The sequence below is a fragment of the Muntiacus reevesi genome, chromosome 5 (genome assembly GCF_963930625.1).
Source record: "Muntiacus reevesi chromosome 5, mMunRee1.1, whole genome shotgun sequence".
NCBI lineage: Eukaryota > Metazoa > Chordata > Mammalia > Artiodactyla > Cervidae > Muntiacus > Muntiacus reevesi.
In genome coordinates this window covers 5,844,609-5,868,611 of record NC_089253.1, presented here as the reverse complement: position 1 = coordinate 5,868,611, position 24,003 = coordinate 5,844,609, and the positions used below count along the sequence as shown (strand labels likewise).

General features: G+C 44.7%; 1 protein-coding gene across 1 annotated transcript; it reads right to left on the bottom strand.

Moving 5' to 3' along the window:
- Positions 1–434: 434 nt before the first annotated feature.
- On the bottom strand, positions 435–22,916 carry LOC136168738 (PRAME family member 8-like). Its single transcript, XM_065936433.1, has 6 exons — positions 22,779–22,916; positions 22,657–22,737; positions 10,282–10,592; positions 9,351–9,923; positions 7,880–8,366; positions 435–605 (listed from the first exon to the last, which is right to left on the bottom strand). The coding sequence occupies exons 1-6, from the start codon at positions 22,914–22,916 to the stop codon at positions 435–437; spliced, it is 1,761 nt and encodes a 586-aa protein (XP_065792505.1).
- Positions 22,917–24,003: the final 1,087 nt, after the last annotated feature.

The following is a 24,003-nucleotide window of genomic DNA, read 5'->3' as shown; positions in this document are numbered from 1 at the left end:
TCTGAGCATAGACGATCCTGTGTGTTTGCTTTCATCGATACCTGGGGATTCCTGAGATGAAGACAGACACACACGATAATGTATCATGAAGGGCACCGGAGACAAATACAATGCAGGTTTCCTTATTTGTGACCATTTATCTCCAATCCCCACCCAAGGGTAATGCCACATGTGCATACAAGATTTCCTTCCGGAAATTAATTCATGTTTGTCATGCTATAAACCCATGTCTCTGAAGGTCCCATCACCAACCAGAGTCTGCATTTCCCCTTGTAGTCCTGCACTTCCGCAGGATCATCTTTCCTTTCTATTCAGGTTGAGCTGATGTCTGAATCATGGATTGGTTTTCTATTCCTGGTGCAAGGACGCAGGTTGGACTCACGTCGGGACTCTGTGACCCCACACCAGTTCACTTCCTGGAGGGTGGTTGCAACTTATTCCAGAAGAACGTGGAGGATCTCAGGACTAAAGTCTGTCATGGTGACCTCACTCAGATCCAGGTCTTTGAGCTGATGCATGTTGGGCTCTGGGATAGATGGGGCAAGTCTGACTCTGTAAGCTGCCAGTTTGTTACTGCTGGGAGGGCCAAGGGGGTCCTTGGGCATCTGGGGAGAAAGCAAGCAATTAGGTCTGAGAAATCAGGATGGCAGTTGAGCTAAAGTTGCGAGATAGGTGATTTGCCCATAGACAAGGTCCTACTAACCACCTCCTGAAGGTCAGTACCCAGAATGACCCGTCTCATTTTGGCCTGGCAGTTCCTCTCTGCATCACCTGCAAACCGTCTGCAGCTTTGTATGATTTCTGGCTCCTGCTCCACTACAATCCTCTCAGAATTATGCATTTCTTAATCACTAACTAGCTTATCAGGAGCAAAAGGTAATCTTTTAGGGACTCGTGATTTGAGACAAATTCATTGTGTTCAAGAATCTGGTAAGCACAGAGCTTTTCTCTCTGTCTCTCTCCCGATCTTTCTCTTTTCATTTTTCTTTTCTGGCCACAGTGCACAGGTTGTGAAAATTCTTCCCCCACCAGGGATGAAACCTGGACTTTCAGCCCCAAAAGAGAAGAGTCCTCACCACTGGACCCCCAGGGAATTCCTCAGACCTTTTCTCTCAAATTGCTTGGGTCTGAGGTGGTGTCCCTTCTTTAATACCCTCTTCACTTACCTATTTCCTTAGTCATCTGACAAAGCTTTCCCTTCCTAAGGGAACCCACGCCCGCCCTCACGGGATCCAAACCGCCCCACCCAGAGATCTCTAGTGTGCTGTCTCTGCTCCTCCCCCTTGATTTCCGAGGTGAAGTGATACCACCGCGCAGGATGGAGCCACGGAGGACCCCGTGGGCTTGACGTGCCAGTGTTGTGTTCACTGTTTCCCAGGCAGCGGTCCACCCTCACCTGAGCGTCTGGTCCAGGCAGGTTCAGACAAGGAGGGAGAGTCCAGATAGACAGACTGGAGACGGTGAGCTTAGAAACAGAGGGGGAAATCAGACCACTTCCTCCTGCTGCTGCTCCTCACGGGCAGACCATGAATGCGGGAGAGATGGAGTCTCTGCACGCTGCTCGTCTGACCCAGGAGAGGAGCAAACGTGGCCAGGATGGACAGATGCCAGATCCAGGTCATTTGCACCTCCTAGATACAATCCAGCTGCATATTCAGGAGATTCGTGATACTGTCCAGGGCCATTGCAGAGATCGTCAGCTTCTTACAGCACAGGTGTTTTGCAGGGTTTTCTCTGCACCAACCACCTGGGGAAGTAGGGGAGGAAGTTGCCCAGGGTCCTTTTCTTCAGGCAAAGGTCTTTGTTTATTTTAAGGTAGCCAAGGCCTGGTGTGTCCTTGACCTCTGCTCCACCACTGGGGCCTTTCCTGAGTGTGAGCACCCTTCAGTGCTGGCTCCAGCCCACGTGCTCCAGAAATTCCGGCCAGTATTCCATGAACCTAGCACCTGCAGTTTGCACCTCCTATGAGGAACAGGAGATTGACAGGGATGCATTACCATCCACACAGACTGCAGCCACAGCCTCAGAAATAGACCACAGACCACCTCCTGTGTTTATCTCAGAACTCTCTCCTCACCTGCTGCCTCGCCGGCTCCCCTCTGAGCCTCTCTGTCTCAGCTCCCTTTCTCCCCCTCTCCTCTCCAGGTCTCCACTTCTAGTAGGATTAGCCTCACGGGAAGGAGACGGGGCGTGTTCTCTCACTGCCCTAGGGTCTCAGGCACCCTTGCACGTCAGGAGGCATTTCCCATGGTGAGCCCAGGCCTCCAGCCTCTTCACTGCCACCCTCAGATCCCTCGGCTCTGTCTCTGGGTCACCCCCTTGGCCCACCCTAGAGGTCTCCTCTGGGATGCCCAGGACCCTGTCAAGCTCCCTGCATCTGGTTCCCCTAGAGTGAACCTTCTGGGCCAGCAGGACATCAAGTGCTTCCAGAGCTGCTCATAAGGGCCCCACATGAGGCAGGGCAAGGAGGCCCCCCAGAGGCAGGCGGACAAAGGGACAGGCTTGCACCATGATCCCAAGGTCTTGATGTGTCTCCCATGGATTGCGTCCATGAAGAGGGGTGGGAAGTGTTCCCTGGGCAGAAACTCCAAACAAGAATAGACCAAGGCATCTTCCATGAGCAGGTGGATTCCCTCAAGGTCCAGGAGCCTACAGGTGATCCGGACACTCATCCTGATTCTACTTAAGGAGGAATCCTGTGGAAAATGCCAATAAGTATATCATCCATGTCAGGCCAAGCAGGAGCACACCCAAGACAATCTCCCAACCCTTCAGAGGAACCTACTCAGGACTAAGGCACTGCTCTGGCAGGGGTGGACATGCCTCAGTCAGGCCACATGCCATTCACCTCAATAGGCACAAAGCTATAGCTCTTTCCCTATTGGATTCAGAACAAGCCTCTCACAAGTACCAGTCCAGAGGAAAGGCAACCACCAGCCCATTCAGTTCCACACACTGCTTTGATTAATCCAAGTCCCACCTGGAAGGGGGTAGCAGGAAGAATGAAAACTCACTCCAGTCTTCATGAGAGGATGATGTCAGAGCATCATTTAGAGCCCTAAATCAATAAGAAGAGGAAGGTCATGTGGACCAACACAGCCTCCATCCTCAGTTACCCCTAACGTGAATGCCATTTGTGTAAGAATTGTATATTTTAAATTCATGAAACAAAAGTCCAAAAAGATGTTTTAAATACATACTTTAAATGTCTTTGAAAGATATTTTAAAATGATAGAAGTTAAAGCACTAATTAAAATGTTTGAGTTCAGGCAAAACTACACTGAGAGGCAAAATCAAACCTGTAATATGTTCCTCAGAAAGAACTGATTTTTTAATAACTCCTCCTGCACTAGGGATACATGGCACCTTTCAAGATTAGAGAATTACTAGTAAGAGAAGAGCGTCCTTATATAAGCGTGATAACTTACTGTTCTAATGTGACTGGTGGGGTGCTCACACCTCAAACCCTGTGAGAACCTCTCTGATGTCTCCAGAGCCAGGAAATTCTGCACCTCTTCTCCAGTGCTTGAGACTTTTATAAGTCTTTCTGGTTCTATCATCCCTCTGCCCCACTGCTAACCCAACTGGAACAGTATATCTGATTAGATTACAGAGCTGACCATTGGATTGACCCTGATTGGATCATCATATTTCTCTAGATTAGTTGATTGAATCATATACACATCACCAAACAGAGAGTGTTGGGGTGGTCAGGGAATCAAGGACCTATTCACTGATTGACTTCACAAATATTGACTGTATTCTACTACTATGAACAGTTATATTCTTGCGGGTCAAGCATGAAAGGGATTATTGCCCTTGGACAAGAAAGAACAAAAGTTGGCAGAATCATTGTTGGGGGAAATCTGGTCAAGTCAAAATTAGCAAAATATCCCTGAACTAAACCAGCTTCATGAAAACAGTGGTATTGTCATCAAAGAAAACACAATACACTCAGTCCTGTATGAGATTTTAACTCAGATATTATGTAGGAAACACAGGAGATTCTGAGCATAACCGGGAAATAAGGGAAGAGCTTTGGGGGATGTGATTGGTTTTCCAGGCCTAAGCCAAGCCTTCTCTGAAGGTGGACAGGTCAAAACCTCAGTGAGAGTAAGAGTGGTTCTGGACAGTTTGGGGCTGAGCATTCCTAAAAGGACATCATGAATGATCCCAACAATGGAAAATAAAGATTTCTTTTCCATTTTTGTATTTTGAGAAACAGGGAAATTTAAATACGTTACTCTGAGTGATTTTAAGATAGTAAAAGAGGGCTTCCCTGTGGTTCAGTCGTAAAAAATCTGACTGTCAATGCAGGAGACATAGGTTTGATCCCTGGTCTGAGACAATCCCACGTGACATGAGGCACATAAACCCGTTTGCCACAGCTGTTGAGTCTGTGCTCTAAATCCTGGGAGCCGAAACTGCTGAAAGTCAAGCACTCTAGAGTTTGCTCTGCAGCAAGAGAAGCCACCTCAGTGAGAAGGCTGCGCAGCACGACTAGAGAGCCGCCCCCTTGCCCCAGCTAGAGAAAAGCAGGAACAACAGTGAAGACCCAAGGCCCCAAAAAGAAATGCAATAAATCTCAAGGGAAAAAGACAGGAAGAGAGGCTCAGAGGAGACAGTGTCACCTTAGAGGCTTTCTTTCCCAGAAAGTTGAGATCGGCACAGCACACTGAGGGTGAGCACTGTGCGCTCTTTGGGAACTTGAAATCAGAGCAGAAATAAACTTGCTTCAGTCCCAAATAACCCTGCTTCAGTCCCCAGTAACCCTGTCGTCCAAGGGTTTTCTTTAAGTTGTTCATTTTTTTTGTCTCACTGGGGACACTCTCCAGATGGCTGTTCCCCTGCCATTTTTCAGGCGTCTTTGAAGTCGAATAAATCATAATTACACTGGCCCCTTTTCCATTGTATTTAGATGATTGCTGTTTCCTCAGACCTAGCTAAATCCACACAGATTCTGATCAAGCTGACACCATTAGGCCCAGAAATAAAATTCTGCTTTTCTCTTCATAAATACCAACATCTTTTCTGCACTTGATACGAAGTTCCTATTGGTGTTAACATACTACCATGTTCAGGGATGACTCCCACTTTGGCACGCATCATACAAGGATTTCTTTGAAGTTGAATGTCACGTGCAAAGGGAGACCCTTTCTCCATCTATAAGAATTTTCCATGCATCTCACCCACCCCAGTTATTTGATGCCAGAACAATTCTTATACACCTCTGACTACCAAGGTGAAGACTCCCTGAAGGGTGTTCTCTGTCTTAGTTTCTTTGGGGAAGATCGCTTTCACCATATTTCTCTCATGTATATACATGACCTTTACATAAAATAGCATTAAAGTGCATTTTACTCAAGTGACATTCAGTTTAAAAAATTTTTTTTTCATTTATTTTTATTAGGGTTAGGGTTAGGGTGAGTGACATTTTCTTGTTTTTTATTTTTTTTCCATTTATTTTTACGAGTTGGAGGTTAATTACTTTATAATATTGTAGTGGTTTTTGCCATACACTGACATGAATCAGCCATGAATTTACATGTGTTCCCCATCCTGAACCCACCTCCCACCTCCCTCCCCATCCCATCCCTCTGGGTCATCCCAGTGCACTAGCCCCAAGCACTTTTAAACATAAACATGATGAAAAAGAATATATATGTGTGTAACTGAGTCACTTTGCCTTAGAGTTAAGATGAGACACAATAATTTAATTAAAATTATGTTAATTGTGTGTTTAAATTGTGTTTATTTTTAATTGTGTTTAAGTAAAAACACAATGATTCAACTATACTTCAGTAAATTTTGTTTTTTTTAAACTTTGGACTTCTGTGGTGGTCCAGAGTTTAAGAATCTACCTTACAATGCAAGGGATGCCAGTTCAACCCCTGGCCCAGGAATATGTCTCATGCCACAGGGTAACTAAGCCCAGGAGCCACAACTACTGAACCCATGGGTAGCAGCAAGTTAAGCCTGTGCTCCAGAACGAGAGACGCACCACAATGGAAGCCCGAGCACTGTGATGAGGAGCAGCCGTGTGCACCGCAGCTAGAGAAAGCCTGCAGCAAGGAAGACCTAGCACAGCCAATCTATCGATCAAAAAACTAGTCTCTGAAGAAAGCTCATGGGCTGATATGGAGCTCGACAGCAGTGGCCAGATTCCAGGTTGGTCATTCTCGGGTATGCGGGAATCTGGGGGATGTTCAGAAGGGCCTTTCCTGCCTGAGCTTGTCTTCAGTTGTGCCAAAGAAAATCAGAGACGGACATGGGGTTAAGTGTTGGAGACAAATTTTATTCAGTGTTATGACAATAGATGGCCAAATGGGCTTCTTTTGAGGTTCCAAATTTGATAGTTTTTCACACAGTTAGGAAAAGCCAGCATAATAAAATATTTTTCCAGAATTCTAACCTTACAGATATAAAAGCCCTTTCAGGAGTAACTTGCAATTATGGCCCTGTTTCTTTGAGATGTAATTGTTCTACCTGATCTTAGGTGCTTATGACTTTGTAAACAAAGATGAAGGATTTATGTTTTTCTTTCTAGTTGAGTCCTCCAGTATTTGGCTTCTCCAGCTTCCCTGTGGACTTGATGAATTACTGCAACCAGACGACAATTGATTTTCACTAATCATTTAATTTGTTCTAACTTGTTTTCAAATTGCTTATGTCATGTGCCTCTCTTCACTGTATTATAAATTTATAAATGTAACGAGCTATATACCTTATAGCTCATCTACTTTATAAAATTAGTGTCCCTTGCACTACACAATGGGAACTCAGGCTTCTAACATAGCTAAATACCTTAAGGCCATCAATCGTATCTAAAACCACAGAGAGAATATTTGTAATAGTACATATTTAGATATGAGAAGAGGGAATAAGGGAAAATATTTTCTGCATCATTATTGACTAGTAAGACAGGAGATCCAGAGAATCTTAAGAAAGGTTTTATAATGAATCTGCAGCTGATTGAGGGAGAGAGTAGGGAGCTGAGGATAAAAATGGTGAACTATAAGTTATATGGTGTATATTACAGACATTTTATTATTCGTCTTGATATAAACATGGTCTACTAGTCTTCCTCGATAGGGAAGACCAATAGTAGGTATGGGAATAAAATGAAACTCTTATTGACATGGCCTAGCCTTCAGAAGACATACTTCTGAAATGTGATATAAATGTAACAAAGCCATGTTTCGTGCCTGTATGATCTTAGCATTTTTCTCATAGGAATACGCATGTAAGCACCCACTCTTGACAGGGGTGTGCTGTTGAGGACCACTGAGTGTGTTTCCTTTGCTGTTTGTGTTAGCCCACAGAACCAGGTAAGGAAACCAGGGAGAAAAATGATAACTAGGGAATGACAGAGTTTCAGGTCATAGGCAACAGAGTGCTTCCACCCCACCAGTAACTGGAGATCCATGAGATGTAAATACAGAAAGCAGAATAATATCATGGACGGCATTTATCATTTACACTGAAGGTCTCTTTATTTCTGACCATTTCTACAACTGTGCATACAGAAATAACTTGAACATCTGTGTCTCAGACTGAATCTTCCAGAAATTCAGTCTCATATTTGACTCTATAAACACATCTCTTAAAAACTCATGCCAACTCCACAAGTCAACACGCCCTTTTGGAATCCCGCACCCCTGCTGGATCACGTTTTCTCAATCACACTGAGCTAATATCAGAAACCAGAGCTGTGTTTTCCCCTCATAATGGATGTATGCCCTAGATTTCAGTTTTCAGGTGTCCAGGAGAAAGCTTCTGATAGAAGCAACCGACTAGGCAGGCTATTACAGAATTACGTGTTGGGACTCAGGTGCCCACACATGTCATCACCGCAGTGAGGACAGGGGCTGGGGCTCACCCAGATCTTCCTGGGACGCTCTAAGCCTGTAAGGATCACCCTCAGCTCAGCCTTTATCTGGGCAAGCCTCTCCAAGTGAAGGACACCCAGAGCGCTGTAACTCTCCCGAGGGGCCGGATAAAGCTCTAAACTTAAATCGGGGAGCCTGTCAGTGTGATGCAGGAGACTCTCCAGGATGGCCATGGAGATGAGGTTTCCGCACATGCTGAGGACCCTGAGCTGGGAGCAGCGGCTCAGGGCAGGCAAAAAGGCCGTGAGGTGGACATCCGTGATCCCACACAGGTTTAAGTCCAGTTCTTCCAGAGTGCCTGCAACTTCCTCCAGCAGAACTTGAAGGAGCTCGGGACTAAAGTCGGTCAGGGTAACACCACTAAGATTCAGGCCTTTCAGCTGACAGAGTTTTGGACACCAGGACAGATGGGTCAGGTCTGATTCTGTAAGCAGGCAGTTGGTGATTGAGATGTTGTCCAAGGGGGTCTTCAAGCACCTAGGGGGGAAAAAACCAAGCAATTAGATCAGGGAAACCAAAGTGGCAGGTGAGTCCCAGAGGAGAAGTCAATGATTGGCCCAAAACTGACAAAGTTCAATATCCAGAATGCCCAGGCTCATTCTAGGCTGAGTCCTGCCATTTTCTTAGTGTGACTGGATCACATTCACATGATCTTGAAAGCCATCTTTCCGCACCTGTCAAGCAGAGTACAGTACACTCTACTTCCTTAGCAGGATGAATGGGGATAATGGAATGCACTGGAACATGATCAGAGGAGAGTGGGACACAAAGTGTCCTTCAGGGTGGACATTGCTGAAGGTTAGTTCTGGGAGATGAGATAAAAAATGCTTTTCATTTAGATTGCCACTCTGTGGGTGAGCTGCAGGGGCATATACCTCTGGCCAGGTGAGGCTCTTGGAATACATGCAGAAGCAAAGGAGCCCACATCACGCCCTGGGGCTGCCAGTCTTTAGGAACTCCCAGCCCTATGACATCTAGAAACTTTCTATCACTTTTTATATTCTTTTGGCTCTGCTTCATTACCATAATTTCCAGAACCATGAATTTCCCATGTATTAATTACCTTATATGCAACAAAAGGCCACCTGTTACTGACTTGGGCTTTAAAACAGACTCCTTGTGGTCCCATGTTAGTGATCACGGAGTTTCTTTTCACAACACTCAGGCTGATGTGATTTTACCTCTTCAATGCCCCCTTCGCTTATCTATTACATAAATCTTCAGAACAGAGAAGTCTCCCCCCAAAGAAGAAATCACATACACACCTGTACTACATCTATGGCCCCTCATTTGTGGGTTCCCAGCATGGAGTCCCTCTCCAGAGCTTCTGTAACAGATCCCCCCCACCTGGATTGCTGTTCTTCTGTAATGCCGCATTTCACGGTGGAGCACCAGATGAGACACTGCCCCTGATATTCTACCATTGTGTCCACTGTTAATCAGCTGCCGGTGGAGCCTCACCTGAGCATCTGGTCCAGACGGCCTTCAAGGAAAGACGGAGCTTCCATGCGGAGGTCCCGGAGGTCCCGCAGCCGGAGGATCTGAGAGGTCAATTGCAGAAGATCCTGATGGTCCTGCTCCTCAACAGCAGACCCCCGAATGCGGGAGAGAATGAGACTCTGAACGTTGCTCATCTGACCCAGGAGAGGAGCAAACTGGGCCAGGGTGGACAGCTTCTGGGTGAAACTCAGTTTTACCTTCTGTACACAGTCCAGCTTCACCATCCTGAGAACTTCCTTCATATTTTCCTTGGACATTGAAATAATCTTCATCTTCTTACAGCACAGGTGTATGGAGGCTTTTCTCTGCTCCACCCACCTGAAGAGGTAGGTGAGGAATTTCTCCAGGGGCTTTTTCTTAAGACAAAGTTCTATGTACACTTCTAAGGGAGTCAAGGCGTGCCTTATCCTGGACATGTCCTCAGCCACTGGGGCCAGCAGTGAACTTGAGGGCATGTGGTCCTTGCCTCCAGACCACATGTTCCAGAAGTCCTGGCCAGTATTCCTTAAGTCCAGCACTTGCAGCTTGCACCTCCTGTGGGGAAACAGCAGATGGGTGGGGTGAGATTCTTCAAAATACACATTGAATGAACCCACAGCCTCAGAGTTTAGGCAACATTCCAGCTCCCCATCTGCACTCTTTCTTCGCACTCCTGCTCTCACCTGCTGTTGTTTCTTTCCTCTCTTGCTCCCTCTCCCCCAGCTCATTTTCCTCTTCCATCCTTCCTATTATATTTTTGTAAGGAATTTCCCAAACTGATCTCAGCAATTCTCAAGGCCTCTGAACGTTTCCAGAAGCCTCTGGTCCACCGCATGGTCATCTACTCTGCCTGGCACCAGGTGTCTCATCCTGGACATCCGAGACCCGGCCAGGCTCCCTGGATCCAACTCACCTGGGGTGAACGTTCTGGGCAAGCAGGACATCAAGGCCGTCCAGCACTGCTTGTAAGGTTCCTTGGTGAGGCTTTTGCATCAGGCCCCCCAGAGGCAGGCGGGCAAAGGGCCAGGCCGGCACCATGGCCTTCAGGGTCTCCCTGCGTCGGCCAAAGACAGCAGCCATGAAGAGTGGCGGGTAGAGCTCTCTGGGCAGATACTCCAAAGCGGAGATGGCTGAGGGCTCGTCTCTCAGCAGGCCAATTGCTGCCAAGATCACAAGTCTGGGAGGGTTGTGAGCACTCATCCTGACTCTTCTCTGATTGGAATCCTGGGAAACACAAGGGGACAAGGCATCCTTCTCAGAACAATCATAGCCATCAGGATAGTCTCTCTCCCCACACGTCAGAGAAATCAAATGAGGAGCATAGCCATTGCTCTGGCAATGATGAACCAGAATGGAAGAACTCGGTGTGTCTGGATTCCAGTCTGGGTTTGTGGCCATAAAGCCAGAGCTCTCCCCATCCTGCCACTAGAGCAAGAATCTAACAAGTTCCTGGAAGGAACAAAGCCAACCGTTGGTTCATCCATTTCCATCCACTGCTTTCCTTAATGTATTTCCCTCCTGCATATCTGTACCAGGAGACTGAAAAAGCTGACTCCCTTTGCTTTTATGGTGAAGAAAATAAACTATCACTTAAAGCCCAAATCATGGGGACAGGAGTTCATGTATAACACAGCTATCATGCTCAGTTCCCAAAGTCAAGTTAGCTGGGAAAGATGAAGGAGATACTTGTAAAGGGAATGTCATTTGTATAGAGTGTATAGAGTGTCATTGTATAGAGTGAAAACCTTAAATATCAAGAAATAGCATTCCAAACAGATGTCTTTAAAAAAGAAAAACTGCTAGTTAAAACTTTTAAATAATATAAACCAAAGCACAGATCAAAATGTTTAAGATGGAAGCAAAAATACACTTTGAGGCAAAAAGATAGATTTAAATGTAACCAAAAGAGGAGGAAAATGAAAACTCTCCATGCCATATCAAACTGCATTCTACCATTCACTGCATGCTGGCAAAACATCCCTCACAGAGGTTAACTCACCAGGTCTGAAGTGGTTGGTATGCGGGGTGCTGCTCAGACCTCAGACTTCGGGGAGAAAATAAGGAGTGACTCCAGAGAGTGAAGCTTCTGTGCCTATTCTTTGGTGCTTGGGCATTTTATGGAACTTTTTAACCACATCTGCCCTCCTTTCAACTGCTAACTTCCAATCAGTAGGCATTACCTGATTGGATTCCAGAGCATCCCTCAGGTTCATTCTGATTGGGTTACTGCCAGTCTCCGGATGAACTGATTGAGTCAGATCATCATTCATGAAAGAAAAAGAATTGGGTGAGGGGGAATCTAGGAATTATTCTTTTATTCATTCCACTAAATTGGTTGAGTTTTGCTAATATGGCCAGTGAAATTAAAAGATGCTTACTCCTTGGAGGAAAAGTTATGACCAACCTAGAGAGCATATTAAAAACCAGAGTCAAGGCTATGGTTTTTACAGTGCTCTTGTATGGATTCCAGTGGTCATGTATGGAGTTGGACTATAAAGAAAGCTGATCACCAAAGAATTGATGCTTTTGAACTGTGGTGTTGAAGACTCTTGAGAGTCCCTTGGACTGCAAGGAGATCCCACCAGTCCATCCTAAAGGAAATCAGTCCTGAATGTTCATTGGAAGGACTGATGCTGAAGCTGAAACTCCAATACTTTGGCCACCTGATGCAAAGAGCTGACTCATTGGAAAAGACCCTAATGCTGGAAAAGATTGAAGGCTGGAGGAGAAGAGGTCAGACAACAGAGAATGAGGTGGTTGGATAGCATCACCAACTCAATCAACATTAGTTTGAGTAAGCTCTGGGAGTTGGTGTTGGATAGGGAGGCCTGGTGTGCTGCAGTCCATGGGGATACAAAGAGTCAGACACGACTGAATAACTGAACTGAACTGAATATGGACAGTTGTATCCCTGGGTAGAAGAAAGGGAAGGGATTATGGATTCCTGTTGCTCAGCCGCTCAATCATGTCTGACTCTTTGCGACCCCATGGACTGCAGAATTCCAGGCTTCCCTGTCCTTCACCATTTCATGAAGTCCATTGAGTCAGTGATACCATATAATCATCTCATCCTCAGTTATCTTCTCCCGCCTTCAATTTTTCCCAATATCAGGCTACTTTCCAATGAGTCAGCTCTTTGCATTAGGTGGCCAAAGTATTGGAGCTTCAGCTTCAGCATCAGTCCTTCCAATGAATACCCAGGGTTGATTTCTTTTAGGATTGATTAGCTTCATCTTGCAGTCCAAGGGAATCTTAAGAGTGTTCTCCAATACCACAGTTTGAAGAAATCAGTTCTTTATTGCTCAGTGTTTTTTATTATCCAACTCCCAAATCCGTATGTGAGTACCGGAAAAGCCATAACTTTGACTAGTTAAACTTTTGTCAGCAAAGTAATGTCTCTGCTTATCAACATACTATCTAGGTTTGTCATTTCTTTTCTTCCAAGGGGCGAACATCTTTTTTAAATTCAAGACTGCAGTCACATTCCACAGTGATTTTGTAGCCCAGGAAAATAAAGTCTGTCACTGTCTGCATTTATTCCCCTTATATTTGCCATGAAGTGATGAGATTGGATGCCATAATCTTTGTTTTTTGAATATTGAGTTCTAAGCCATCTTTTTCACTCTCCTCTTTTACTTTCATCAAGAGGTTCTTTAGTTCCTCTTCGCTTTCTGCCATTAGGGTGGTGTCACCTGCATATATGAGCTGATTGATATTTCTCCCAGCAATCTTGATTATAGCTTGTGCTTCATCCAGCCTGGCATTTCACATGATGTACTCAGCATAGGAGTTAAATAATCAGGGTAATAATATACAGCCTTGATGTACTTTTTTCCCAATTTCTAACCAGTCCATTGTTCCTTGTCCAGTTCTAAGAGTGGCTTCTTGACCTGCATACAGGTCTCTCAGGAGGCAAGTAAGGTTGTCCGGTATTCCCATCTCTTTGAGAATTTTCCACAGTTTGTTGTGATCCACACAGTCAATAGATGTTCTTTGGCATAGTCAATGAAGCAGAAGATGTTTTTCTGGAATTCTCTAGTCTTTTCTAAGATCCAATGAATATTGGCAATTTGATCTCAGGTTGCTCTGCCTTTTCTAAATCCAGTTTGAACATCTGGAAGCTCTCAATTCACATACTGTTGAAGCCTAGCTTGATGGATTTTGAGCTTTACCTTGCTACCATGTGAAATGCGTGCAATTGTGCGGTAGTTTGAACACTCTTTGGCATTGCCTCTCTTTGGGATTGGAATGAAAAGTGACATTTTCCAGTCCTGTGGCCACTGCTGAATCTTCCAAATTTGCTGACATATTGACTGTATCACATTAACAGTACCATCTTTTAGAATTTGAAAGAGCTCAGCTAGAATTTCATCATATCCACTATCTTTGTTGATAGTGAAGCTTTCTAAGGCCCACTTGACTTTGCATTCCAGGATGTCTGACTCTAGGTGAGTGATCACACCTTTGTGGTTATCTGGGTCATTAAGAGATTTTTTGAATAATTCTTCTGGGTATTCTTGCTACTTCTCCTTAATATCTTCTGCTTCAATTAGGTCCATACCACTTCTGTCCTTTATTATGCCCATCTTTGCATGAAATGTTCCCTTGGGATTTCTAATTTTCTTCAAGAGATCTCTAGTCTCTTCTGCCCTATTATTTTCCTCTATTTCTTTGCATTTTTCACTTAAAATAGATTTCTTATCTCTCCTTGTTATTTTCTGGAATTTTGAATTCAGATGGATATGTCTTTTCTTTTCTCCTTTGCCTTTCAATTCTCTTTTTTTCTCAGCTATTTTTAAGGCCTCCTCAGACAACCATTTTGCCTTTTAGCGTTTCTTTTCTTGGGGATGGTTTTGATCACCGCCTCCTGTACAATGTTACAAACCTCTGCCCATAGTTCTTCAAGCACTTTATCTACCAGATCTATTCCCATGAATCTATTTGTCACTTCCACTGTATAATCATGGGTCTTCCCTGATACCTCAGTTGGTCTGCAATGCAGGAGACCCAGTTCAATTCTTGGGTCCAGAAGATCCACTGGAGAAGGGATAGGCTATTCACTCCAGTATTCTTGGGCTTCCCTTGTGGTTCAGCTGTTAAAGAATCTACATGCAATGTGGGAGATCTGGGCTTGATCTCTGGGTTGGGAAGATTTTCTGGAGACGTGAAAGGCTCCCCACTCCATTATTCTGGCCGGGACAATTCCATTGACTGTATTGTCCATGGTCTCAAAGAATCGGACATGACTGAGTGACTTTCACTTTCACTGTATAATCATAAGCGATTTGATTTAGGTCATTCCTGAATGGCCCAGTGGTTTTCCCTACATTCTTCAGTTTGAGTCTGAAGTTGGCAATAAGTTCATGATCTGGCCACAGTCAACTCCCAGACTCATTTTTGTTGACTATATAGAGCTTCTCCATGTTTGACTACAAGGAATATAATCAGTCTGATTTTGGTATTGACCATCTGGTGATATCCATGTGTAGAGTCTTCTCTTGGATTAATGGCAAGGGTGTTTGCTATGACAGGTATGTTCTTTTGACAAGCTTCTGTTAGCCTTTGCCTGCTTCATTTTGCAAGGCCAAACTTGCCTGTTACTCCAGGTTTCTCTTGACTTCCTACATTTTCATTCTAGCCCCCTATGATGAAAAGGTCATCTTTTTTTGGTGTTAGTTCTAGAAGGTCACATAGGTCTTCACAGAACCATTCAACTTCAGCTTTCAGCATTAGTGGTTGGGGCATCAGTACAGTTCCATCACTCAGTTGCGTCCGACTCTTTGTGACCCCATGGACTACAGCATGCCAGGTTTCCCTGTTCATCAGCAACCCCTGGAGCTTGTCAAATTCATGTCCATCATTGGACATGTCCATGGTTGGGGCATAGACTTGGATTACTTTGATGTTGAATGGTTTGCCTTGGAAAAGAGCTGAGGTCATTCTGTCATTTTTGAGACTACACCCAAGTACTGCATTTCAGATTTTTTGTTGACTATGAGGAATACTACATTTCTTCAAAGAGATTCTTGCCCACAGTAGTAAATATAATGGTCATCTGAATTAAATTTGACCATTCCTGTCATAGCTGAAGGGATGAGAAGGACCCCTCCAATTGTGAGACCACATAAATGTTGGAAAAGGCTGTGATGTTAGTGGAAATTTCAAAATTCAAGGTGGGGATGTTCCTCTGGGATGACAGTTACTATGAGATCAAAAAGAAGATTATTTTAAAGTTAAAATGAATTTTCTGAAAATTACTTGAGGCCCAATATGGAAGCTACATAAGTGGTCAGACTCCAAATTGGACATCCTTGAGAATGTGGGAATCTGGGGGATACTTGAAGAACACTTCCTGACTGAGAAGTAATCAGCTGAGGAAATTGTTTCCAAGGAAAATCAGACACAGACACAGGTGTAAGTGGCTGCATCAAATTTTATCAAGGACAATGATAATACAGACAAGGATACCTTAGCATTTTGGGTCATCCAAGTTCAACAGATGCAGGTGGTAGGAACTCACAACTCAGAAGCAGTGTGTTTCTTGGCTGGTAATTTCCTAGGAATCAAGTCTGCGAAGGATCTTGGCTGAACCAAGCTAATCTATTTTTTGCTGAGGGCAGCCCAGCTGAACTGGATACTAATAGTGGGCAGTGAGAAAGTTTGATCAGATTCTTGGGGACACCAGATATCAAGAGTGGGGTTTCTTGCTGAACTGACTTAGAATTATTATTCAAACTGGATTTTACAAGGAAGCCCTCAGATAATCCGAGGAAAAGGATCATGAGCCTGAATAAATTTTGGTGAAATAAGGTTTTCCCTGCTTCACTTCTGTAAACTAGGTGCATCTAGCGGGGACTCTGTAGATATTCTCCCTCAGTTCCACTTGCAGTCTTCTCATGTTTTTTCTTGGGGACAAATATTTCACTTGCCATGTCAGTAAACAAAGGCTATTGCAGCCAAAAGGCCGTCATCCACTGCAGCCCCCAAGACAGTGTGCCCTGAGGGCAGTTCAAGGAGCAGATGAAGGTCAGTGTCCTGAGGTGGTTACCATGCACGTCACATGGATGACTTCAATAAACCCAGACTCTTGCCTCTTTCCATACATTAAACAAAAAAAAAAAAAAAAAAAAAAAAGGAAAAAAAATCCCTGGTGGTCCAGTGATTAAGAATCCACTAGTCAGTGCAAGGGATACAGGTTGGATCCCTGGTCTGGGACGGTCCCACACGCTGTGGAGCAACTAAACCCAAGCCCCACAAGCACCAGGCTGAGCCTGGGAGCTGTGACTACTGAAGCACACATAGCCTGGGCAATGTTCTGCAATGAGAGAAACCACCAAAATGAGAAACCAACACACTTCTACTAGAGAGTGGCCCCTGCTTGCCACAATAAAAGAAAGGCTGTGCTTAGCAAAGAAGACACAGCACAACCAAAATAAGTAAATTTTAAAAATTAGAAAAATAAATAAATAAAATGTAAAATGCATGAAAATAAGTGAGATGTATCATTTTTATCATATGCAATCATCTTTTGATATTTTCTGATTTTTTTTACACCAAATGATCTTACATGCTGTGGCTCTTCTTATAACTTTTTCTTTTTTTTCCTCCTTACAACTTTTAAACAGTTCCTTAGAGCTATCTGAGAAGCCACCTTTCTGGCTATAATCTGTAGTCACCAAATAAAACATATTTCTCACGTTTTAGGTTGTGTATTTATTGCCATTTGATATGCTCTTCCAAGACCTCTTCCCAATACTCATGTCCTGGCCCTGCTCACCTGAGTTCCAGACGCTAGATGGAAACTGTCAATGAAAACATTATCCACCCCCTGAAAGTAGAGGGAGATTTTATTTGGTGGCAATGTTTAGGACCCAAGCCCAGGAGACAGAATCTCAGTAGTTCTGAGAAAACTGCTTCAAAAAGGCCAGAGGGGGGCTCACGTGATAAAGTTTGTAGAAAGGAGAAGGTAGTCTAAACACCAAAGATTGTTGCTGTTCAGTCACTCAGTCTGACTTTGCAATTCCAATGGTGGTGGTAAGAAAAATCAGACATCAAATGAAGGAGTTTAGCATACTAGATATGGGAAGATGCAAGCCTCTGGGTTCATTGAGTGCATTCCTTTCACATACATCTCAGCTCTCTGGGGCCAAATCCTGCTTCCTTGTTCAACTTAAGGAGTGGGAGATGCCCCAGATGGCTGCTTCTTTCACCCCATGAGCTCCTCAGCGATCACCCGGGGGAGTGGAGACATCTGTTGCATTGGAGGTCTGGGAGCCCTCATTTGGACTCCAGAAACCTCTGGAGACTGTGTCATTTCTTGTGTATTGAAATGGCAAGAGATGTTCTCCTTTCACAAAACTTTCTGTACATTCTACTCAATATTATTGTGAACTTAAAACTGCTCCCTCTCTCGTCTTGACCATGAATACTGGAGTTTCTAGCTCCTGAGCCTGGAAACTCCAGGACACACACAAGTGGCTCCCTGGTTCTTACAGCCTTTACTCTTGACTGACAGCTACACCATCACTTCCATTGCTTTTCAACCTTCAGATTGGGTCTGAATTATACCGTCGCATTTTCTAGTTCTCTAGGCAACAGACGGCAGATGGTGGGACTCTCAGTTCAGTTCAGTCACTCTGTCATATCCAACTCTTTCCAACCCCATGGACTGTAGCATGCCAGGCTTCCCTGTCCATCATCAACTCCCAGACTTACTCAAACTCATGTCCAACCATCTCATTCTCTGTTTTCCCCTACTCCTCCTGCCTTCAGTCTTTCCCAGCATCAGGGTCTTTTCCAAGGACTTAGTTCTGTACATCAGTGGCCAGAGTATTGGAGCTTCAGGTTGAGCATCAGTTCTTCAGCTTGAATATTCAGGACTGATTTCCTTTAGGAATGGTTGATTTGATCTCCTTGTAGCCCAAGGAACACTCAAGAGTCTTTTCCAACACCACAGTGGGACTATAGAGTCACTGTAATCACGTCAGCCTCTTCTGAAACTATGTATGTGTTGGTACGAGGTGAATCTTGAACAACACATGGTTGAACTGCTCAGGGTCACTTAGATGAGGATTTATTTTTTTAACAGTAAGTTAGTGCTACGTCTACAAAATCTTTTAGAACTAACACCCAAAAAGATGTCCTTTTCATTATAGGGGACTGGAATGCAAAAGTAGGAAGTCAAGAGATATCTGGAGTAACAGGCAAATTTGGCCTTGGAGTACAGAATGAAGCAGGGCAAAGTCTAGCAGAGTTTTGCCAAGAGAATGCACTGGTCATAGCAAATACACACTTCCAACAACACAAGAGAAGACTCTACACACGGACATCACCAAATGGTCAACACAGAAATGAGACTGACTATATTCTTTGCAGCCAAAGATGGAGAAGCTCTATACAGTCAGCAAAAACAAGACTGGGAGCTGACTGTGGCTCAGATCATGCACTCCTTATTGCCAAATTCAGACTGAAATTGAAGAAAGTCGGGAAAACCACTAAACCATTCAGGTATGACCTAAATCAAATCCCTAATGATTATACAGTGGAAGTGAGAAAGAGATTTAAGGGGCTGGATCTGATAGACAGAGTGCCTAATGAACTATAGACAGAGGTTCATGAGATGGTACAGGAGACAGGGATCAAGATGATGCCCAATAAAAAGAAATGAAAAGAAGCAAACTAGTTGCCTGAGAAGGCCTTACAGGTAGCTGTGAAAAGAAGAGAAACAAAAAGCAAAGGAAAAAAGGAAAGATATACCCGTTTGAATGCAGAGTTCCAAAGAAGAGCAAGAAAAGATAAGAAAGTGTTCCTTAGTGATCAATGCAAAGAAATAGAGGAAAACAATAGATGGGAAAGACTAGAGATCTCTTCAAAAAAGCTAGAGATACCAGGGGAATATTTCATGCAAAGAGGGGCTCAATAAAGGACAGAAATGGCATGGACCTAACAGAAGCAGAAGATATTAAGAAGAGGTGGCAAGAATACACAGAAGAACCATACAAAAAATATCACCACCAGCCAGATAATCACGATGGTGTGATCACTCACCTAGAGCCACACATCCTAGAATTCGAAGTCAAGTGGGCCTTCAGAAGCATCGCTATGAACAAAGCTAGTGGAGGTGACAGAATTCCAGTTGAGCTATTTCAAATCCTAAAAGATGATATTGTGAAACCACTGCACTCAATATGCCAGCAAATTTGGAAAACTCAGCAGTGGCCACAGGACTGGAAAAGGTCAGTTTTCATTCCAACCCCAAAGAAAGGCAATGCCAAAGAATGCTCAAACTACCAGACAATTGCACTTATCTCACACGCTAGTAAAGTAATGCTCAAAATTCTCCAACCCAGGCTTCAACAATACATGACTATGAACTTCCAGATGTTCAAGCTGATTTTAGACAAGGCAGAGGAACCAGAGATCAAATTGCCAACATCAGCTGGCTCATCAAAAAAGCAAGAGAGTTCCAGAAAAACATCTATCTCTGCTTTATTGACCATGCCAAAGCTTTTGACTGTGTGAATCACAATAAACTGTGGAGAATTCTGAAAGAGATGGGAATATCAGACCACCTGACCTGCCTCTTGAGAAATCTGTATGCAGAACAGGAAGCAACAGTTAGAACTGGACATGGAGCAACAGACTGGTTCCAAATAGGGAAAGGAGTATGTCGAGGCTGTATACTGTCACCCTGCTTATTTAACTTCTATGCAGAGTACATCATGAGAAATGCTGGGCTGGAGGAAGTACAAGCTGGAATCAAGATTGCTGGGAGAAATATCAATAATCTCAGATACACAGATGACAGCACCCTTACGGCAGAAAGTGAAGAAGAACTAAAGAGCTTCTTGGTAAATGTGAAAAGGAGAGTAAAAAAGTGCGCTTAAAGCTCAACATTTAGAAAACTAATATCATGGCATCCAGTCTCATCAGTTCATGGCAAATAGATGGGGAAACAGTGGAAGCAGTGGCTGACTTTATTTTCTTAGTCTCCAAAATCACTGTAGATGGTGACTGCACCCATGAAATTTAAAGACACTTGCTCCTTAGAAGGAAAGTTACAACCAAACCTAGCCAGTATATTAAAAAGCAGAGACATTAGTTTGCCAACAAAGGTCTGTTTAGTCAAGGCTATGGTTTTTCCAGTAGTCATGTATGGATGTGAGAGTTGGACTATAAAGAAAGCTGAGTGCTGAAGAATTGATGCTTTTGAACTGTGATGTTTGGAGAGTCCCTTGGATTGGATGTTGAGAGTCTCTTGGACTGCAAAGAGATCAAACCACTCAGTCCTAAAGGAAATCAGTCCTGAATATTCATTAGAAGGATTGATGTTGCAGCTGAAACTCGAATACTTTGGTTACCTGATGCGAAGAGGTGACTCATTTGAAAAGACCCTGATGTTGGGAAAGATTGAAGGCAGGAGGAGAAGGCGACAACAGAAGATGAGATGGTTGGATGGCAACACGAACTCAATGGACATGAGTTTGTGTCAACTCTGGGAGTTGGTGATGGACAGGGAGGCCTGCCATGCTGCAGTCCATGGGGTCGCAAAGAGTCAGACACGACTGAGCAACTGAACTGAACTGAACATCATATGTAGTTGGCTGAATCTGAGGATGATTAACTGAGGATAGGGAGAGAGGACTGTGAGTTATATGTAATGCGGCTGCTGCTGCTAAGTCGCTTTGGTCATGTCCGACTCTGTACGACCCCATAGACGGCAGCTCACCAGGCTCTGTTGTCCCTGGAATTCTCCAGGCAAGAATACTGGTGTGGGTTGCTATTTCCTTCTGCAATGCGTGAAAGTGAAAAATGAAAGTGAAGTCACTCAGTGGTGTCCGACTCCTAGAGACCCCACGGACTGCAGCCTAACAGGATCCTCCATCCATGGGATTTTCCAGGCAAGAGTACTGGAGTGGTTTGCCATTGCCTTCTCCGGTTATATGTAATACATAATATATATTTCTTTTATATTTGAACATTCTGATTTTCAGACAAGCTATCCTTTGCTTTTCCAGTAGGGAGGGATTAGAATTGTAATGGGAATTATCAACCTATTCCGATATGACCAACCACCCAAAATGACATAATTCTAGAATGTGGTATGGAAATAAAACCCATGTCATTTTTTTTTTTTTAGTATTTTAGCATTTTACTAAAAGGACTTTGAATGCTGATTACAGCTCAATTACATCTCCTCCTATATCATTCCTACAATCACTCCTATATCACTTCTATATATCACCCCTATAATTGATTATATCGATTATAACTCCTCCACCCTAACAGGCAAGGAATGGTGAGAACCAGTCTCAATCTTCTTGGCAGTGTTTAAAACATCTTACAGGACTGAGGACCTCGCCTTTGGCAGTGAAGGACACACAAAGGCAAGAAACTGTGGCTTATACACCGACTGGTAGAAGCATGAAGAATACCCACGCCCAAGGTCATGGCCTGAGTCAGCAGGGAGAGCCCTGCAGAGAGCTCTTCGTTCCAACAGTTCATTGGATGCTGTGTTACCCTCTGTGTGTATTAATCCACTGAACAGCCAAAGACATAGCAAGGAGGTAAGAGTTGCCCCAGGAGGCTTACGTGGTGGCTCAGATGGCAGAGAATCTACCTGTAATGCAGGAGACTGGGGTTCAAGCCCTGGATTGGGAAGGTCCCCTGGAGGAGGGAACAGCTACCCACTCCATATTAATACAAGTCTAGCTTTTTAGGTCCATTTAAATTCACATTAAAGGACATTAATGTCTTCCATTGAAAAGGCGTGGTTTCAAACGACCTATCAGTAATCACAATTGAAACAGGTTAGTTTAAGAAATGCTCGTGTGAAGGGGAGGAGCCAAGATGGCAGAGGAGTAGGACGGAGAAACCACTTTCTCTCCTAGAAATTCATCAAAAGAATAACTGAACGCAGAGCAAACTTTACAAAACAACTTCTGATCGCTAGCTGAGGTCATCAGGCGCCCAGAAAGGCAGCCCATGGTCTTCGAAAGGAGGTAGGACAAAATATAAAAGATAAAAAGTGAGTCAAAAGAGCTAAGGACGGAGATCCGTCCCGGGAAGGGTCGTAATAGAGGATGTTCCCAGACACCGGGAAACCCTCGCACTGGCGGGCCTGGGGGAAGTGTTTGAATCTCAGAGTTTGAATCTGGCTGGGAGGGATACAATAAATAAAACCCACAGATTACGAGCCTAAAAGCAACTCCCAGCAGAAAAGTACCCCAGACGCCCGCATCCGCAACCAGCAAGTGGGGGCGGAACGGAGAGGAGCAGGCGGCGTTACTTGGGGCAGGGTCGGGGCGGAGTGCCCTGAGGACAATCGGAGGGAGCTTTTGTGAGTTCCCAGCTTGAACTTGCTCTTGAACTGGAGAGCAAAAGAGAGAGAGAAAATTAACCGGCCCGAACACACTGCCGGCCGTTCGCAGAACAAAGGGACTGAGAAAGTGCTGAGAAGAGCTCGCGGGCTGCGGACCGGCCCAGCCCCGCCGGAGGCAGGAGGCAGGCGGGAGGGGAGGGGGGCAGGCTCTGCCCCAAGGACCGCATCCCCTACCCCACTGCAGACGGGCCTCTACCTTCTAATAGAAGACCTCCCGAGATTCTGGATGGTCGACGTCCGCCGGGAGGGTCGTGGCTAGACACGGTACACGCGCCCGGCCAGTGCGGACGGGGATTGGGGCTGGGGACGCTGGGGGCAGAAGGCGCACGCACCCGACCGGCGCGGAGGAAACTGAGGCTGGGATCGTGCAGGACAGAAGACGCGCCGCACCCGGGGAGAGAGCGCCCGACAAGCGCCTGGCTGCCTGAGCCAATCGGGCGGCGTAGGGACAAAACGCAGGCGCAGCTTTGTGTACCGCGCTTTTGTGAGTCGCCCGAGGGCTGGAACCGCGCACAGCGTGGGGCGCGCTCCATGCAGAGCAGCCGGGAGCCTGAGCAGCCCAGACGGAGAAAATAGCGCCGGCCCCTCCCCGGAGCGCCGGCCCCTCCCCGCAGCGCCGGGCCCTCCCCGGAGCGCCAGCCCCTCCCCGCATTGCCGGCCCCTCCCCGCAGCGCGACAGAACTAGCTACCTGAATAAGAGTTCACCTCTGCCGGCCTGTGTCAGGGCGGAAATTAGTCGGGGAAGAAACGGGCAACAGAAGCCAAATAAACAAAGGGAACCGCTTCAGAAGGGACCGGTGCAACAGATTAAAATCCCTGAAGAAAACACCGACTACACCAGAAGGGCCTGTAGATATTGAGAAGTGTAAGCTGGAACGAGGAGATATCTGAAACTGAGCCGAACCCACACTGACCGAAACAGCTCCAGAGAAATTCCTAGATATATTTTTTCTTTCTTTCTTTCTTTTTTTTTTTAAGTAAGGAAAAAAAAAATTTTTTTTCTTTTTTCTCTTTTATTTTCCTTTAAAATTCCCTATTACTCCCCCATTACTCCTCAACTTTAATTTTCATAGATTTTTATGATTTTTTTAAATTAGATAAAACAATTTTTTTCTCTTTTTTTTAAATTTTCTTCTTTTTCTACTTCTTTTTTTCTTTTCTTTTTTCTTCTTCTCTTCTATTTTCTATTTTTCTTTTTCTCTTATTTATTTTAAAGTCCTCTAGTACTCCTCTTACTACTCCTTAATTTTCATT

Bases quoted from the DNA above. Each gene is read 5' to 3' on its own strand.
- LOC136168738 (XM_065936433.1), bottom strand. From the start codon at position 22,916: ATGCGGTCCTTGGGGCAGAGCCTGCCCCCCTCCCCTCCCGCCTGCCTC. The intron at 10,593-22,656 runs GTAACGCCGCCT...TGTGTTTCCCAG, and splicing joins CCGCCCCGACCCTGCCCCAA to GATTCCAATCAGAGAAGAGT. The intron at 606-7,879 runs GTGAGCCCCAGC...CTTTCTCCCCAG, and splicing joins AGCGTCCCAGGAAGATCTGG to ATGCCCAAGGACCCCCTTGG.